A 19,784-nucleotide genomic window follows, 5' to 3' on the forward strand; every position below is an offset into this window, starting at 1 on the left:
TCCATTTAGACGTCCGCATGATTTTTACGGATCCACTGATAGATGGATCGGATCCGCAAAACGCATAGGGACGTCTGAATGGAGCCTTACAGGGGCGTGAGCAATGACTGTGGTGATCACCCCATATAGACTCCCTGATCACCCCCCTGTCATTGATCACACCCCTGTAAAGCTCCATTCAGACGTCCGCATGATTTTTACGGATCCACTGATAGATGGATCGGATCCGCCAAACGCATACGGACGTCTGAATGGAGCCTTACAGGGGCGTGATCAATGACTGTGGTGATCACCCCATATAGACTCCCTGATCACCCCCCTGTCATTGATTACCCCCGTCATTGATCACACCCCTGTAAAGCTCCATTCAGACGTCCGCATGATTTTTACGGATCCACTGATAGATGGATCGGATCCGCAAAACGCATACGGACGTCTGAATGGAGCCTTACAGGGGCGTGATCAATGACTGTGGTGATCACCCCATATAGACTCTCTGATCACCCCCCTGTCATTGATCACCCCCCTGTCATTGATCACCCCTCTGTAAGGCTCCATTCAGAAATTTTTTGGGCCCAAGTTAGCGGAAATTATATATTTTTTTCTTACAAAGTCTCATATTCCACTAACTTGTGTCAAAATATAAAATCTCACATGAACTCACCATACCCCTCACGGAATCCAAATGCGTACATTTTTTTAGACATTTATATTCCAGACTTCTTCTCACGCTTCAGGGCCCCTAGAATGCCAGGGCAGTATAAATACCCCACATGTGACCCCATTTCGGAAAGAAGACACCCCAAGGTATTCGCTGAGGGGCATATTGAGTCCATGAAAGATTAAAAGTTTTGTCCCAAGTTAGCGGAAAGGGAGACTTTGTGAGAAAAAAAAATATATCAATTTCTGCTAACTTGTGCCAAAAAAAAAAAATTTCTATGAACTCGCCATGCCCCTCATTGAATACCTTGGGGTGTCTTCTTTCCAAAATGGGGTCACATGTGGGGTATTTATACTGCCCTGGCATTCTAGGGGCCCTAAAGCGTGAGAAGAAGTCTGGGATCCAAATGTCTAAAAATGCCCTCATAAAATGAATGTGGGCCCCTTTGCGCATCTAGGCTGCAAAAAAGTGTCACACATGTGGTATCGCCGTACTCAGGAGAAGTTGGGCAATGTGTTTTGGGGTGTCATTTTACATATACCCATGCTGGGTGAGATAAATATCTTGGTCAAATGCCAACTTTGTATAAAAAAATGGGAAAAGTTGTCTTTTGCCGAGATATTTCTCTCACCCAGCATGAGTATATGTAAAAAGACACCCCAAAACACATTCCCCAACTTCTCCTAAATACGGCGATACCACATGTGTGACACTTTTTTGCAGCCTAGGTGGGCAAAGGGGCCCACATTCCAAAGAGCACCTTTAGGATTTCACAGGTCATTTACCTACTTACCACACATTAGGGCCCCTGTAAAATGCCAGGGCAGTATAACTACCCCACAAGTGACCCCATTTTGGAAAGAAGACACCCCAAGGTGTTCCGTGAGGGGCATGGCGAGTTCCTAGAATTTTTTATTTTTTGTCACAAGTTAGTGGAAAATGATGATTTTTTTTTTTTTCTTACAAAGTCTCATATTCCACTAACTTGTGACAAAAAATAAAAACTTACATGAACTCACTATGCCCATCAGCGAATACCTTGGGGTGTCTTCTTTCCAAAATGGGGTCACTTGTGGGGTAGTTATACTGCCCTGGCATTCTAGGGGCCCAAATGTGTGGTAAGAAGTTTGAAATCAAATTCTGTAAAAAATGGCCAGTGAAATCCGAAAGGTGCTCTTTGGAATGTGGGCCCCTTTGCCCACCTAGGCTGCAAAAAAGTGTCACACATGTGGTATCTCCGTATTCAGAAGAAGTTGGGGAATGTGTTTTGGGGTGTCATTTTACATATACCCATGCTGGGTGAGAGAAATATCTTGGCAAAAGACAACTTTTCCCATTTTTTTATACAAAGTTGTCTTTTAGTAAAAGATAGTAAAAGTTATTTGGTATTTGTTGGATGGCTTGGGTGGACCTAGATCAATATCATTAGGGCGACAAAAAGTTTTCCGATTGTCCTAACATAATATTCAATAACCTTTCTATACAGTTTTGTCATGTAAAAACTAATTTGCATAAACATGGGCTTATGGGAAAGACATGCAAATGAGCAGAATCTGCCTTGTTTTTCAGCTGTCATAACACTATGAAAACCAATAGATGGCGCTATGGAGTTATGAACAGCGCCCTCTATTGGTTTTACACTCTTATGAAAAGTCTAATATTCTTGTCAGAAGACTATGAAACCAATAGAGGGCGATCTACACTGAGTTATTACCCAGCTATTCCATGAACCATGAGTCATGATTACAGCACTCTCTATTTGTTGTATAGTGTTATGACAAGACTATTCGCTGAGATTATATTCGCTATATTGCTCTATATTCGTTTTTTAGAATATTCTTAATATTCTAAAAAACTAATATATAGCAATATAGTAAATATTATGTAATAATTATGTAGTAAGTCAGTGATAATATCTGAGTGGAAAAGCTGGGTAATAACTCAATGTAGATCGCGAGTTATTACCCAGCTTTCCCAGTGTCAGATTTTATCACTGAGTTATTACCCAGGTTTCCCAGTGTCAGATATCATCCTAGTGTAGATCACAAATTTTTATCACAAATTTTCCGCTTGTCTTAAGAATCAGTCTAATATTCTTGTCAGAAGACTATGAAACCAATAGAGGGCGCTATTGAGTTATGAACAGCGCCCTCTATTGGTTTCATAGTCTTCTGACAAGAATGTTAGACTTGTCATAAGACTGTGAAACCAATAGAGGGTGCTGTTCATAACTCCATAGCACCATCTATTAGTTTTCATAGTCTTATGACAGCTGAAAAACAAGACAGATTCTGCTCATTTGCATGTCTTTCCCATAAGTCTATGTTTATGTAAATTAGTTTTTACATGACAAAACTGTATAGAAAGGTTATTGAATATTATGTTAGGACAATTGGAAAACTTTTTGTCGCCCTAATGATATTGATCTAGGTGTGCAGGTCCACCCAAGCCATCCAACAGCTGTAAGACAACATTGACATTTACTGGCTCTCAGTTAGAGAAGAGCTGGTTTGTAATATCTCATAGTGCACAAGTCTGCCATTGTAAGGTATGCTGACTAAGCCTGTCATCTGTCTCATGGATAGATTGAGCCCCTGGGTTTAGGCATACAGCTTTTGTGTGGCTGTCTATTGTATGTTGTACATAATAGGAGTGTAAGACACATCCAGCTATCCTTTTAATGCTATTTCCAAACCATTTTGATGGGGTTTCCATCAATTTCTAGCCTTTATAATGAACCAAACACCCTCTTTTCTTCAGAAAAGGGGTGCCTGGTTGTCTCCCATTGACTTCCGTATACTCCGGTGCTCGGCCGAGCACACGAATATAGCAATGTGTTCGGGCTGAATACTTTGGTGCTCGATCATCACTAGTGGTGAACCCTCAGCATCTATTACATCTGGGTGTGAGCCCCTTTCTATATTCTTTATACATTTTTTTCACTGATGCCTTTATGAGAAATGAATGTTAGAAATGATCCCCTTCAATTGTATGGGGGTGTCGGTCCATGAAAACAGACAAAATAGAACATGTTCTATTTTTTGACGTCCGTTATTTACTGGCTGTCAAATAAGCAGCTGTATGAATAACCCCTTAGACAACCATTGTTCATCTTGTTTTCACTGTCCTGTAAATGTAGTCTAAGCATGAGCATCTAGGTTGCCATAGTGATCTCAGCCGAAAAAGCTGGTGTCACGTGATGGCATCCACAAGAGAAAGAGAGTGTCTGGGTTTCTATGGTGAGCGAGGAAGTTACAGAGGTTGATAAAGGACAAAAAGAGTAAAAATAAATTAAACAGGCTGCTGTGGAAGAAAACATAAAGAGCTGAGACCTAATATAACCAATATTACATCCAAAAATAAAGAAACAGGAAAGATAGTAAAAACACTTTTACCTTTTTTTTAACAAAAGGGTCTACTAAAACACACTCAGTATCTACAATCGAATATAACTATATATAGCAAAATAGCACTTACATAGTATTGAGTTGTCCAGAAAAATCTATGAGATGTTAAAAACGTGTTAAAAAAGTATAAGGGTCCATTTACACTTCCGCAAAATGGGTCCACATCCGTTCCGCAATTTTGCGGAACAGGTGCGGACCTATTCATTTTCAATGGGGCCGGAATTTGCTATCCGCATTTGCAGATCCGCACTTCCGGATCCGCACTTCCTTTCCACAAAAAAATAGAACATGTCCTATTCTTGTCTGCAATTGCGGACAAGAAAATAAATTTTCTATGAGAGTGCTGGCGAGTTGCGGCCCGCAAAATGCGGAACGCACATTGCCGGTGTCCGTGTTTTGCGAATCTGCAATTTGCGGATCTGCAAAACACATATGGACGTGTGAATGGAACCTAATAGGAGCGATACCTTTATTGGTTTAAACAAACTGGAGAAAAAGCAGAAGATCAGCACTGCTGATGAGATGAATGATGATTTATTGAGAAGACAATAAAATTATGATGCTTTTTGATGTGATGCAGACATCGAAAAACACATTGCCATTTTATTGTTCTTTCAATGAATCATCATTCAACTCATCAGCAGTGCTGATCTTCTGCTTTTTCTCCAGTTTGTCTCTACAACTGTGGACATTGTTGATGCTGTGGTGTGGATCTGGCTGCAGCTGTTATACTATTTCTACAAGTCCATTCAGCTTTGTGCCTGACTTGCACAACGTGAATAGGTGAGCACTACTTGTCTCCCTTTATCCCAGCATGTAGCCACGTTTGATACGCAATGGGGTGGCTTGTGTATTTTTTCTCTAATTTCACCTTTATTGGTTAACCAGAAAATTTATATATGTATGCAAGCCCTCAGAGCACAGAGGCCTCTGTGTTCCAAAAGCTTGCAAATATAATTTTTTCCGGTTAGTCAATAAGGGTTCGAGTACAGGGCAACATGTGTCGCGCGAAAGCAAGTTGGATAAAATTCGCTTGACAAAAAATATTTGACTTGTCTGCAACTTGCTGTTGTGCAACTGTTTTAGAACTGAGAAAGCCAAACAGCCAAGTTGCACGTATGACTTACATTAAAGTCAGTGGAGTAACTTACGACTTTCAGCAACAAAATCCATCATGTCTGGATTTTTTGCAACTGTCACATCGAAGTTGCACCATGTTGCGTGCCGGAACAATGCCAGAAGATTACAGTAGCACATAGGTTAAGAAATGACAAGCTCAGAGTCTTGTCTACAAATGCTCGCAGTTTAGGGAATAAGATCAATGAACTTGAGTCTTTACAGAGGAAGAGGTTCTAAGTCAGCTGTCTAAAATTAATACAAATAATTCGCAGGGGCCTGATGGGATACACCCAAAGCTATTAACCCCTTAAGGACTCAGCCCTATTTCACCTTAAGGACCAGGCCATTTTTTGCAAATCTGACCAGTGTCACTTTAAGTTCTGATAACTTTAAAACGCTTTTACTTACCCAGGCCGTTCTGAGATAGTTTTTTCGACACATATTGTACTTCATGACACAGCTAAAATTGGGTCAAAAAAGTTAATTTTTTTGCATTAAAAAATACCAAATTTACCAGAAATTTTGAAAAATTAGCAAATTTCAAAGTTTCAGTTTCTCTACTTCTGTAATACATAGTAATACCCCCAAAAATTGTGATGACTTTACATTCCCCATATGTCTACTTCATGTTTGTATCATTTTCGGAATGATATTTAATTTTTTGGGGATGTTACATAGCTTAGAAGTTTAGAAGCAAATTTAGACTTCATGGCAAATGGACATAAAATTTTCCAATATAATCAATTTTTTTCCAGGAACAAAGCAAGGGTTAACTGCCAAACAAAACTCAATATGGGTTGCCCTGATTCTGTAGTTTGAAAAAACACCCCATATGTGGTCCTAAACTACTGTTTGGCCAAACAGAAGGACATAGAAGGAGGGGAACGCCATATGGGTTTTGGAAGGCAGATTTTGCAGGACTGGTTTTGTTTATTCCATGTCTCATTTCAAGCCCCCCGTTGCACCCCTAGAATAGAAATTCCCAAAAAGTGACTCCATCTAAGAAAGTACACCCCTCAAGGTATTCAAAACTGGGTTTACAAACTTTGTTAACCCTTTAGGTATTCCACAAGAGTTAATGGCAGATGGAGAAACAATTTTGGAATTTCAATTTTTTGGAAAATTTTCAATTTTAACCCATTTTTTCCAGTAATAAAGTAAGGGTTAACTGCCAAACAAAACTCAATATGGGTTTCCCTGATTCTGTAGTTTGCAAAAACACCCCATATGTGGTCCTAAACTACTGTTTGGCCAAACGGGAGGACATAGAAGGAGGGGAACGCCATATGGGTTTTGGAAGGCAGTTTTTGCTGGACTGGTTTTGTTTATACCATGTCCCATTTCAAGCCCCCCGTTGCACCCCTAGAATAGAAATTCCAAAAGAGTGACTCCATCTAAGAAAGTACACCCCTCAAGGTATTCAAAACTGGGTTTACAAACTTTGTTAACCCTTTAGGTGTTCCACAAGAGTTAATGGCAGATGGAGAAACAATTTAGGAATTTCAATTTTTTGGAAAATTTTCCATTTTAACCCATTTTTTCCAGTAATAAAGTAAGGGTTAACTGCCAAACAAAACTCAATATGGGTTGCCCTGATTCTGTAGTTTGCAAAAACACCCCATATGTGGTCGTAAACTACTATTTGGCTAAACGGCAGGACATAGAAGAAGGGGAACGCCATATGGTTTTTGGAAGGCAGATTTTGCTGGACTGGTTTATTTACACCATGTACCCTTTCAAGCCCCCTGATGCACCCCTAGAGTAGAAACTCCATAAAAGTGACCCCATCTAGGAAACTACGGGATAAGGTGGTTGCTGTTTTGGGGTAAATATGATTTTTGGTTGCTCTATATTACACTTTTTTGAGGCAAGGTAACAAAAATTTTTAATTCTAAAATTGTTTCTACATACACTATTTAGTTTTGTGGAACACCTAAAGGGTTAACAAAGTTTGTAAAGTAACTTTTGAATACCTTGAGGGGTTTTGTTTCTTAGATGGGGTCACTTTTTTGGAGTTTCTAGTCTAGGCTACATCAGGGGGGGCTTCTAATGGGACATGGTGTAAAAAAAAAACAGTCCATCAAAATCTGCCTTCCAGAAACCATATGGCGTTCCCTTCGTTCTATGCCCTGCGGCTATATAGCCATTTACGACCACATATGGGGTGTTTCTGCAAACTACAGAATCAGGGCAATAAATATTTAGTTTTGTTTGGCTGTTAACCCTTGCTTTATTACCGGAAAAAAAGGATTCAAATGGAAATTTTGCCGAAAAATTTGTGTTTTGGCACTGTTTTTATTTTATATTTTTAACGCTGTTCATCCGAGGGGTTTGGTCAAATGTTATTGTTATAGGGCAGATTCTTACGGACGCGGCGATACCTAATATGTCTACATTTTAAAATTTATTTAGATTTTACTCTATATTATCATTTTAGGAACCCAAAAAAATTATTTTAGTATCTCCATAGCATGGGCTACAGTTACAGCTACAGTTTTTTTTTTTTTTTTGGGCAACTATCTAATGTAGGGGCTCATTTTTTGAGGGATGAGAGATGGCAGTTTTATTGGCACTAGTTGGGGGTGCATATGACATTTTTACACTTTTTGTGTTGTTAGGTGACAAAAAAATAGCTTTTTTTTATGTTTTTTTTTTTAACGCTGTTCATCGGGGGGGGGGTGTAAAATGTTATTTTTATAGAGAAGATTTTTACGGACACGGCGATGCCCAATATGTATGGCTCTCAGACTTTGGAGACACTAAGCAGGCATCCTCAAACTGCGGCCCTCCAGATGTTGTAAAACTACAATTCCCACCATGCCCTGCTGATGACTGTAGGTTGTCTGGGCATGCTGGGAGTTATAGTTTTACAACATCTGGAGGGCCGCAGTTTGAGGATGCCTGCACTAAAACAAATTTTTTTATGTTCTCTATGTTATAATCTTCAGATTATAAAAATTTAGTACTCCATGGAAGTGTGATACTCCCTAAAGCATTCGATAACGCAGAGGCCCGGATGATCGGGGCAAGTGTCACATTGAGTGGTGGTGTCCTTCCGTATCCCCCTCTTGTGACACACTCTGCATCTTTTTTGGGTTCGTCCCTTCTTTCCAGTATGGAGGACCACACCTGGAAAATGTTGGCCAGGGACAATCCGGGCGCCTCCAGTTCCCGAGGTACTCCGGCCTGCTTTTTCCCGGTCTGAAAAAATCTGGTCCTTGAGTACTGCCTCATAGAATTGGAGTAATGTCCCTGTGCTGCCAGCGCTTCGGAATAGTACAAAAGAGTTGTACAAGGCAACCTGTACCAAGTAGACTGCAACTTTTTTGCACCATGCCCGGGTTTTGCATATGGCATTATATGGCTTGAGGACTTGATCAGAGAGATCAACGCCTCCAATATACCGATTGTAGTTGACGATACAATCGGGCTTGAGGACCGTTGCCGCGGTACCTCGCACAGGGACAGGGGTGATGCCATTACTGTGGATTGTGGAAAGTACAAGGACATCCATTTTGTCCTTATACTTGACCAGCAACAGGTTTCCACTGGTAAGGGCACGGGTCTCACCCCTGGGAATAGGTACCTGGAGGGGGTGGGCAGGGAGGATGCGCTGATTTTTCCGCACGGTCCCACAAGCGAACGTGGATCTGGCGCAAGGGACCTGAACAAGGGAATGCTAGTATAAAAGTTATCCACGTACAAGTAGTAACGCTTATCTAGCAGTGGGTACATAAGGTCCCACACGAGTTTCCCGCTAACACCCAGAGTGGGGGGACATTCTGGGGGTTGAATACGTGAATCTCGCCCCTCGTACACACAAAATTTGTAAGTGTACCCTGAGGTACTCTCACAAATTTTGTACAGCTTCACGCTATACTTCGCCCGCTTAGTGGGAATGTGATGGCGGAAACGGAGTCTCCCCTTGAACGCAACGAGAGACTCATCAACCGCGACCTCCCTTCCAGGTACGTAGGCCTGCACAAATTTGGCCCCGAAGTGATCGATGACCGGCCGTATCTTATACAGATGGTCGTAGGCAGGGGACATGCTGCATTATCTGAATAATTCAGACATTTCCAGATGGCCTCAAACCGGGAGCGTGTCATGGCCATATTGTAGAGTGGGGTCTGGTAGAGGACGTCCCCACTCCAGTATTGCCTGACACTGGGTTTTTGCACTAGACCCATGTGCAGCACGAGGCCCCAAAATGTCCTCATCTCAGCTGCACTGACCGGCGTCCAGCCACCGGGTCTAGCCAAAAAGGAGCCTGTGTGCTGAGCAACGAACTGTTGGGCGTACAGGTTCGTCTGCTCCACCATCAGATTCACAAATGGGTCACTGAAAAAAAAAGAAAAAAAAAGTCAATTTTAGCGAACTCCACTGTGGGAATCTGGATTCCTGGATTGCCAACAAAATCCGGAATCTCGGGCTCAAAATCCACTGGGGGACACCAGCTAAGTTCACTGGCAGGGGGCTCCGGTGGGCTTATTTGGTGGGCCGGGAAACCAGTACGAGCCCCAGGGCGGCTCGTACTAGGGTGGGCCACAATGTCCCTAGCAAGTGGCAGGGGGGGGTCTAGGGTCTCAAAGCTAAAAAACAATAAATTTAGATAAAGTGCATTTTTTTTTTCCTAACTAACTTTTCCCTTCTATCTCTGCCTAACGGTGCCTCTCCCTCACTGACCCTAACCTACCTGGAGGGTGAGGGGTGCAGGAGGGTGATGGGTGCCGACGTGGGGGATTCGCAGGAGCCTGGTGAGGACGGTGCTGGACGGTGCAGGTGCTGAAACAGGAAGAGGAGGGGAGAGAAGAGCGCTGGGAGTTTGAATCTCCCGCCTCTCTCCAGCACCACTCAGCACCCTGGACAGCGGTCATCAGCACCACGGCCAGCACCACCTCTCCCAAATGCTCGGACTCGGACCACCGATCACAGTCCTTTTCCGGTTCATCGGGTCACCGGAGACCCGAATGGGCCGGAAACGCAGCAAACCGCAGGTCTGAATTGACCTGCGGTTTGCTGCGATCACCGATACGGGGGGTCACATGACCCCCCCGGCATTGTGACAGGATGCCCGCTGAATGATTTCAGTGGGCATCCTGTTCCGATTAACCCCCGCCGTGCCGCAATAGCGTTTTAAACCCATGACGTACCGGTACGTCATGTGTCCTTAAGGACTCGGGAAACATGCCGTACCGGTACGTCATGTGTCCGTAAGGGGTTAAAAGAGCTTAGCGGTGAACTAGCAAAACCATTAACAGATTTATTTAGCCTATCACTGGTAACAGGAGTCGTCCCAAAAGATTGGAATTTAGCAAATGTTGAGCCCATTCACAAGAAAGGTAGTAGGGAGGAATCGGGCAACTATAGGCCAGTAAGCCTGGGGATTGTGGAACATCTAAAATCCCATGGGTTGAAAGATGAAAAACAGCATGGGTTTACTTCAGGGAGATCATGTCAAACTAATCTTATAGATTTTTTTGATTGGATGACTAAAATAATAGATGGCGGAGGTGCAGTAGACATCGCTTATCTAGACTTTAGTAAGGATTTTGATACTGTCCCACATAGAAGGCTTAGCAATAAATTGCAGTCTTTGTGCTTGGACTCCCATATTGTTGAATGGATTAGGCAGTGGCTGATGGACAGACAACAGAGGGTTGTAGTCAATGGAGTATATTCAGACCATGGTCTTGTTACCAGTGGGGTACCTCAGGGATCTGGGACCCATATTGTTTAATATCTTTATCAGTGAAAGTGCACTCGATGGTAAGGTGTGTATTTTTGCTGATGACACAAAGATTTGTAACAGGGTTAATGTTCCTGGAGGGATACACCAAATGGAAAAGGATTTAGGAAAACTAGAGGAATGGTAAAAAATCTGGCAACTAAAATTTTATGTTGATAAGTGCAAGTTAATGCACCTGGGTCGTAAAAACCCAAGAGCAGAATATAAAATCAGTGATACAGTCCTAGCCTCAGTATCTGAGGAAAGGGATTTAGGAGTCATTATTTCAGAAGACTTAAAGGTAGGCAGACAATGTCATAGAGCAGCAGGAAATGCTAGCAGAATGCTTGGGTGTATAGGGAGAGGCATTAACAGTAGAAAGAGGGAGGTGCTCATGCTGCTCTACAGAGCACTAGTGAGACCTCATTTGGAGTATTGTGTGCAGTACTGGAGACCATATCTCCAGAAGGATATTGATACTCTGGAGAGAGTTCAGTGAAGAGCTAATAAACTAGTACATGGATTGCAGGATAAAACTTACCAGGAAAGATTAAAGGACCTTAACATGTATAGCTTGGAAGAAAGACGAGACAGAGGGGATATGATAGAAACTTTTAAATACATAAAGGGAATCAACAAGGTAAAAGAGGAGAGAATATTTAAAAGAAGAAAAACTGCTACAAGAGGACATAGTTTTAAATTAGAGGGGCAAAGGTTTAAAAGTAATATCAGGAAGTATTACTTTACTGAGAGAGTAGTGGATGCATGGAATAGCCTTCCTGCAGAGGTGGTAGCTGCAAATACAGTGAAGGAGTTTAAGCATGCATGGGATAGGCATAAGGCCATCCTTCATATAAGATAGGGCCAGGGGCTATCCATAGTATTCAGTATATTGGGCAGACTAGATGGGCCAAATGGTTCTTATCTGCCAACACATTTTGTTTTTATGTTTTGCGACACCATTAATAATGATTATACCAAATGTTGTGAGACTTTCATGTCGCTGTGTAGCCAAAAACGAAAAGTGCCACTTATGATAGATACTAATTATATATTGATGACCTCTCTTGAAGATAGCTCATCAACATTTAAATGTGTTTTCACATAGACATTGGTGGCATATCGCTAGGTGGTGGAACCAGCACTCATCTCCAGAATGCAATCCTCCCAGCTGAAGTGTGTATTATCATGCTGGGTGTATATCTCTATGTTCTTTAGCAGCTGATGAGTTATGCCCCCTTAGTGCCCTCACACAGTACTCAAGCTCCCTCATATTAGTTACTTCTCCTTAGTGCCCCTTCACAGCAGTTATGCCCCCTTAGTGTCCCCACACAGTAGATATGCTTCCATATTGCACCCACACAGTAGATATGCCCTTCTGATTGTCTCCATGATTGCCACCACATATTACATATGCCTCCTGATTGTCCCCACAATGTGGAATGCCTCTTTACAGCAGTGAAGCCTGGGTTTTTAATATAAGAAGAAAAAAAACACTTGCCTAGCCCCATTCCCCTGACGAATGGAGAACATCCTACTCTCACCAGCAGCAGGGTCAACAAAGGGATGTCATCCTACCTACTGCTCTGAGCACAAGAACACACAGGTCAGGAGATGATCATCATTCCGTGGCCTGTGTTGGATTTGTTAGTTAGTGCTGCAGGGTTGATAAGGTCATCATTGGACCTGCTGGGTAGAGCACCAGCTGGGTGACTGGTGGAACAAGGAACTGACAGCTCCCTGCTTCTCTCTTCCACTTAAGTGTATCTGCATTCTCAGGATGCAGAGAGAGTTGAAAGAGGGACATACCCATGTCTGGGACTACAGGACAGCCACGGAATTCTGCAACTGCCCAGCTGGATAAGGGAAGGGTGGGAGTTATGTCTAAAGGTTTTATTAAAGGGGTCAACAACCTTCAGAATTCTAGCTGTTGTGAAACTACGTCCCCCTGTATGTACACCTCTTCCGCTGTTCTTGGAAACGCCATTTGACTCGTCTGCAAGTTGCTGTTGTGTGACAGCCAATTAAAGTCAGTGGAGTAACTTTGGACCTTCAACAACAAAAGCCATCATGTCTGGATTTTTTGCATCTGTCACATCAAAGTTGCACCATATTGCGTGTCGTATTGTGACACCATTAATAATGATTATACCAAATGTTGCGAGACTTTCATGTCTAAAAGTGCCCCTTGTGTTGGATACTGATTATATATTGATGACCTCTCTTGAAGATAGCTCATCAACATTTAAATGTGTTGTCTCATCTTAGACATAGGTGGCATATCGCTAGGTGGTGGAACCAGCACTCATCTCCAGAATGCGACCCCCCAAAGTGAGCGGAGAGCAGCCTTGTATGTGCGGCCACTCTGCATTAATTTCTGTGGGACTGCCAAAAATAGCCAAGCGCCATATAACTGAATGGAGTGCTCTGCTATTTTCAGAATTCCCACAGAAATGAATGGAGAGCATGCCACACATGCGCGGTGCATTCTACCTCACTTTCAGGGCCCCATTCTGGAGAGAGGGACCCGCACCTATTTGACATTGGTGGCATATCCCAGTGATATGCCACCAATGTCTGAGATGACAAAACCCCTTTAACTCCCAGAAATCCACTTTAAGCCCTTAAAGGGGTTCTACAAAAATAATGAGTTTTGTGTTTATATCAGGCGCAGCATGGGGACACTGGAAGCAGCATGTAGGACCAAAGTAGTGGGGAGCAGGTAAGTATGAATCTTCTGTTTAGAGAGGCAGGCTGCTGGCACTTGCGAAAAACTCATTATTTCTGAAGAATTCAGAACTCATTACTTCTGGGCCAATTCATGTTTTTGTGTTTTTGATTTTTATATCCTCTCTGCCTTTCAAGACCCAAGACTTTATATTAAAGGAACCTTATACAAAGAAGTCCACTTAATAATTGTGACTTTAGTAAAATGTAGCAATGTAGAAATGATGGTAGAGCAACAAATTGGACATTTACTTTTTATTTAAGAACATCATTAACCACTTAGTGACCACTAATATGCTTTTTTACTGACGTAAACAACGGGGGTTTTAGCTAAACAACTGACTTTAATCAGTCATTACATGTACCCAAAATGGTGCATTAAAAACTATAACTTGTCTTGCAAAACAAAAAATAAGACCTCATACAAGTACATTGATGAAAAAACTAAAAGTTATAGCTCTTGGAATGCGATTTTTAAAAAATGTGTGTGGTCACAAAGGGGATCAATGTACTGTACATTATTATTATTATAATCATTTTACAAGATGTCCGTTTTACCTCAGTGTTCTGTCACCAATCATTATCTGGAAGTCCATGAGAAGAAACACAAAACCTGCAACTTCTCTTGCCATATAATTTGTGTTGTTTAGTGTAAATATACCAAAACAGTATAGTATATAGTATGTACCAAAAACTGTTTAGGTAAAGTTGTTTTAGTAAATTAAAGCAACTAATTATTTTGCTGTAATCTACTATGTCAAATTGGGATACCAATGTATCCACAATAGACCTACAGGAATAAGGCTAGGGCTATGTGGCAACTTTGCTTTAGACAAGTTGTCTACGAATTGCTGAGGCCCGATCATTTTAGAGCTGCATTTTGGTGGTAAAAAATTTGCCAAATCACAAACATGTCACAGACAAGTCTTAATCACACGTGACTGGCATTGTTGTCTATGGTGGCAAAGTCGCATGTGACTCATGACTTGCTAGCAAAAATCCTTCAGGGTTAGATTTATTGTGTCAGTTTTGTTACAGTCATGGGAACTCTCATGTCAAAACGTGGCCATCATTAGATGCAATGTGACAATGCAACATTGCCCCAACCTAAGGTTCATATACTGGTTCTACATTCTAAATGGTACTCAAAGGTATGTTCAGCAGAAATCAAGGTTTATAAAACCAGTTTGCTGTTCTTAGCTAGTTAGAATGGAAATTGATGTTGTGGTCTACTACTGCATTCCATTATATTTGACACATACTTTTATGAAATGAGAAAAACTACTAGTTTTTTCTAATTGAACTGACACAGGTCTGATGACACCAAATATTCATATGATTTAGCTTTTTTACTTTATTTTCTTGGCACCGCCACTGATTAGCTGTATGAGGAGACTGGGCACGCAGTGCGCACGTGCCGCCTCCCTACTCTCTTCCTGCTGCTGTGCACACTGTGCGCGTCGTCTCATCATACAGCTGATTGGCGGGGGTGCCGGGTGTCGGTCCCCCACCAATTAATATTGATGACTTACCCTGAGGATAGGTCAACAATATCAAAAGCCCAGAGAACCCCTTTGATAATTTAAAAGGTAGCATCTTACTTTACAGGTTTTATTGCCTAAGACGTTTGCACTTTACTGTGCACCTACAAAATTGCTCTGCTGACATATCACAATTAAAATACATAAACAATAGGAGATATATGTATTTGGGTAACTTTGGTCCTTAAAGTTTAACTGTGTAAAAGTCTGTATGTATAGTCTTCCCTTTGCAACCCTCTAACTGAGGGTTGATAAGGAGAATCCGTCTTCAGTATTCTATTGAATGCTGAAGATACTGGATAACTGCATGATGCAGAGTCGTTCTCAGGTTCTAACAGCTCCAGTACATGCCAATGAGTCCTGATATTCATGAGCTTCTGGCTTTCTCCACCCTCCTGCCACTGATTGACAGTGGTAAGGGGATCTGTCACTAGTTTGTGTTAGGACACAATAAAACTGGTGGCAGATTCCTTTTAAAAATATCACCTTGTTTGTACCTTGCCTATCTGTGCTAAAGCTAAAAGACATTTTGGAAAATTATCTTCAACTGCAAAATCAGAGCATTTCTGTTATGTTCATTATATTCCAGCCTCTGGTTTACTTCAATATCACTTAACTTGTACTGTTTAAAAATGTAAAAAATGTTATTTATTTTTTTATCTTAAAAAAGAGAATATTTAAGAATCTTTTTCTTCTTTCAGGTTAGAACTAAAGATCGTGTGTTTGATAGCATTGGTCATCTCATCAATCACCACCTGGAAAACCATGTGCCCATTGTATCCTCCGGAAGTGAATTATGCTTGAAACAGCCAGTGGAGGGGAAGCCTTGATATTACCGTCACTTCCGCCACGCAAGTGTATTTTTATGGAGTCCACATCAGAAGTCAGTGCAATAGGAACACAGATCGTATGAGTCAAACCCAATATACTTGACCCATACAATAAGTGGCACTTCTTGAACCATAATTTTTATAAAATTGTTTGATCCCTTAATGTGAATATAAGGTGTGTGTATAAATACACTGATATATGTATATATAGATATAAATATATTTATATTTTTGGAGACTATGGGAAACAAATAAGGCTGGTATGTTTTAATGATAACAGAACAATAATTGTGGTACTTTGGCTTGATATTGAACGCAGCATTCTGATTTAATAAATATAATGCTGCATGATCTGATCACGGTTTTACCTAATAAGCACAAAACAAGAAGAATGGACAAAAGTTAGCAAAATACTATTTGGTGCTGTAAGGTGTTGAGAATCTTTGGAGATATCTGCAGCATTCGAAAGGATTTTTTTTCTCTTGGTGGATGTGATTGCTTTGACACACCATCCAATATGTACTGTTATATTGCATTAAAAAAATCCAATGATTTGTTTTTTTTTTGTACTGTAAGCTTTTAAATGGTAAGAAGTTTACATAGAGCACGATTACAGAACATGCAGCTTTCTAGCTGCTATGAGCCACAGGTTATCTGAGCTGGTTATAGGGTCGGGGTATTAACTATCCCATTGTACTACAAATTTTAAACTATCTTTGCACTGATAAGGCTAGCATAGTGGTACCTATTTATTCAAAAAGCATTTTATCAAAAAAGAAATGTATAAAACGGTATCTTTTAAGGCATCACTTGATACGATGCAGTGTTTGGTTTATTGTATTTCAGGTGTATTGCTGTATGTAACAAAATATATATTATATATGATGCTATATTTGAAGGCCTATTTGTGTCCCAGCCTATGAAATTGGTATTTTTATCTACAATTTCTTGTACACATTTCTAAATAGTTTTATATGTATATTCCTACAATCACGTAAGTGAAAAGCATAGGTATTTTTTCATCTTTATAATGCATTATTAGTATGTAGCATTGGCTGCCTGTGAACGGTAGCATTATGTACTGTAGAATCTCATCAAGTTTCTTCCCATACATTGTACATCATGTTCTAATGTTGGTGCATGCTACAAGATGCGCTTTAAACCTAATCATTGAACTTGGCATTGTAGACAGTGGTACGCCACTTTCTCTGAGTTGGGAAATTTAAACTCACTGGAACTTACGAAACTGAATTTCAGTCAAGGATATATGGTAACCAAATAGGTTTTGTGATATATAAACCAAATGGACATGACATAGATATCCGTACAACGGTGTTAGTATGGTTAGATCAACTTTTGAATTAATGAAAAGTTTAATGTTTCATTACTCAATGAGAAACTTTTTTGTTCTACTTCAAGGTGTAGCTTACTTTGGAGGTATACTTCTCTTATTATTAGGGAATGGTTCATGAACTGAACTATTCTAAAGCATTGAGCTGGTAGCTACTGGATGGCAAAGTTCCCACAGACAGGCTTGCCAACCATCCAAAAATTCATACAGCTAGTAGATATAGGGGACACATGGCCAGTGTCCACAACAAAAAATTGATTGGTCTTTGATGCTTCTGAAGTTGAAGGAGATATTGGTTGAAGATTTTTTGTGACTGTATTTATAATTATTTTATAGTACTAGTTCATATAAGTATTCTCAGCAATTTTCATCATTCATTTTGGTTTTCCAGTATATCCATAATTTGTTCCTATCAGTAATGTTTGTCTTTAGTTGTCCAGACAAACTGGAGATTGGCAAACCTGTCTTCATCTGCCTAGGTTCTCGGACACTTTTGGATTTTACTACAATCTGTTGTCAGACACCCAACTTGCCAACTATGGACGCTACAAATTGCTGCAGGCAGGAGGAGATGCAGAGGGATTTGGTAATCCTGCAAGTAGTAATGTAGTTTTGGGAATAATACATTTCCTAATATTAAGAGCAATGGAGCGGAGCTGTACTGTAAATTTGTGGGCTGTACATTCATAAAGGCTGGCCTGTTTTCTGTAATAATGATATTTTACAGAATATCCTGTTATAAACATCGTTGACAAACTGGTGAACCGAACGCTATTTTAAACAGCAGCCAATCAGATGTTTGCTTTGCTTTCCATTTTTTATACATTTGTCATAAGGATAAATGATAAATAAACTATAAAGATAATAATAATCTTGTTCTGTAAAGTCCTTGCATGACGGACTCTATAATACACACATATGCAACTTTTAACATCTCTGTTATGATAACTTTAATAAATAATTTTCATGTATGGCAGCTGGATAATTTCATGTACAAAAGAAAAATGATAATAATAGGAATAATACTTTGAATATTCTAAAAACTATTGTCTCCAGCACTCCTTTTTTAGTTCCAGAAAATATATCAGCCTGATTTTTCATATGTTACATATTCTACTACCTACAAACAACCTGAATAATTGCCGTATGCCTAGACATAAGATGAGAGGACTCTGTTCATAATGTCATCATTGCATCTGTCTATAATGTATTTTTGACTGCTGGCGGATCTAAATGGATCCTGGCAATCCCTATTTATTTAAGGCTACTTTCACACTCGCGTTTGGTGTGCATCCGTCATGGATCTGCACAAACGCATCCGTTCAGATAATAGAACCGTCTGCATCCCTTCAGAATGGGTCAGTTTGTATTATCTTTAACATAGCCAAAACGGATCCGTCTTGAACATCCTTGAAAGTCAATGGAGGACGGATACGTTTTCTATTGTGCCAGATTGTGTCAGTGAAAACGGATCCGTCCCCATTGACTTACATTTTGTGTCAGGACGGATCTGTTTGGCTCAGTTTCATCAGACGGACACCAAAACGCTGCAAGCAGTGTTTTGGTGTCCGCCTCCAAAGCGGAATGGAGGCGGCACGGAGCCAAACTGATGCATTCTGAGCGGATCCTTATCCATTCAGAATGTATTAGGGCAAAACTGATCCGTTTTGGACCGCTTGTGAGAGCCCTGAACGGATCTCACAAACGGGAACCAAAACGCCAATGTGAAAGTAGCCTAAGTGAGGTCTGTCAGATTAATATAAAAAATAACACTTAAGATTGTGTTATTCCTGCAGAAACTTGCATGTTTCACAATAACATTTTACTACAAAGTGTTACCATTTAAAACAATATTAAAAATGGTAAAATCCCCTTTCATATTATTAGCATTAACATTATATTATTTGCATTATATTATTAACATAAGTCCATATCATAGCACTCCTAGACATCAAAGCAAAAAACTAAATAGGGAACAGTATATCCCCCACTTTGCTGGTTCACAGATGTTGCTGTGATTTTGAAAGTAGGTAGCCCTTAACAAAAGTGAGTGACCTGGCTCCCTTTTTCTCATAGGCCACATAGTACAGTATATGTGCCTTAATAGTATGCATGCGTTTTGATCTAAAGCATTGGTAAAATTTGATGACCAACCAAGTTACTATCCAATAGTACAAATACCCTCCAAAATGCCAGGGCCTCTCCGATAGACTATACTTACCCAGTCCCTGGCACTCGAGTCCCTCCAGATCCGTGCATAGCCACCACTGCATCTCCCCATTGTGTGGATCAAAACATCCGGCGATGGGGGGAGCAGCCAATAGCAGGCTGTGATGGTGACCAGCCTCCCTAGAGTCACCCGCAATGTATTTCTTTTACCAGCTCTTTCTTATTTCCTGTGATGTTATGTCCATAGGCGT

At 40.7% G+C, this 19,784-nt stretch overlaps 1 protein-coding gene across 1 annotated transcript in view; it reads left to right on the plus strand.

Moving 5' to 3' along the window:
* SHC3 (SHC adaptor protein 3) overlaps positions 1–16,013 on the plus strand; it is a 208,888-nt gene extending 192,875 nt beyond the window's left edge. Inside the window, exon 12 of the mRNA XM_040420297.1 lies at positions 15,885–16,013. Within this exon, the coding sequence (XP_040276231.1) occupies positions 15,885–16,013 (129 nt within the window). The remainder of the gene's footprint in view (positions 1–15,884) is intronic.
* The last annotated feature ends 3,771 nt before the right edge of the window (positions 16,014–19,784 follow it).

The sequence above is a fragment of the Bufo bufo genome, chromosome 2 (assembly GCF_905171765.1).
Source record: "Bufo bufo chromosome 2, aBufBuf1.1, whole genome shotgun sequence".
Taxonomy (NCBI): Eukaryota; Metazoa; Chordata; class Amphibia; order Anura; family Bufonidae; genus Bufo; species Bufo bufo.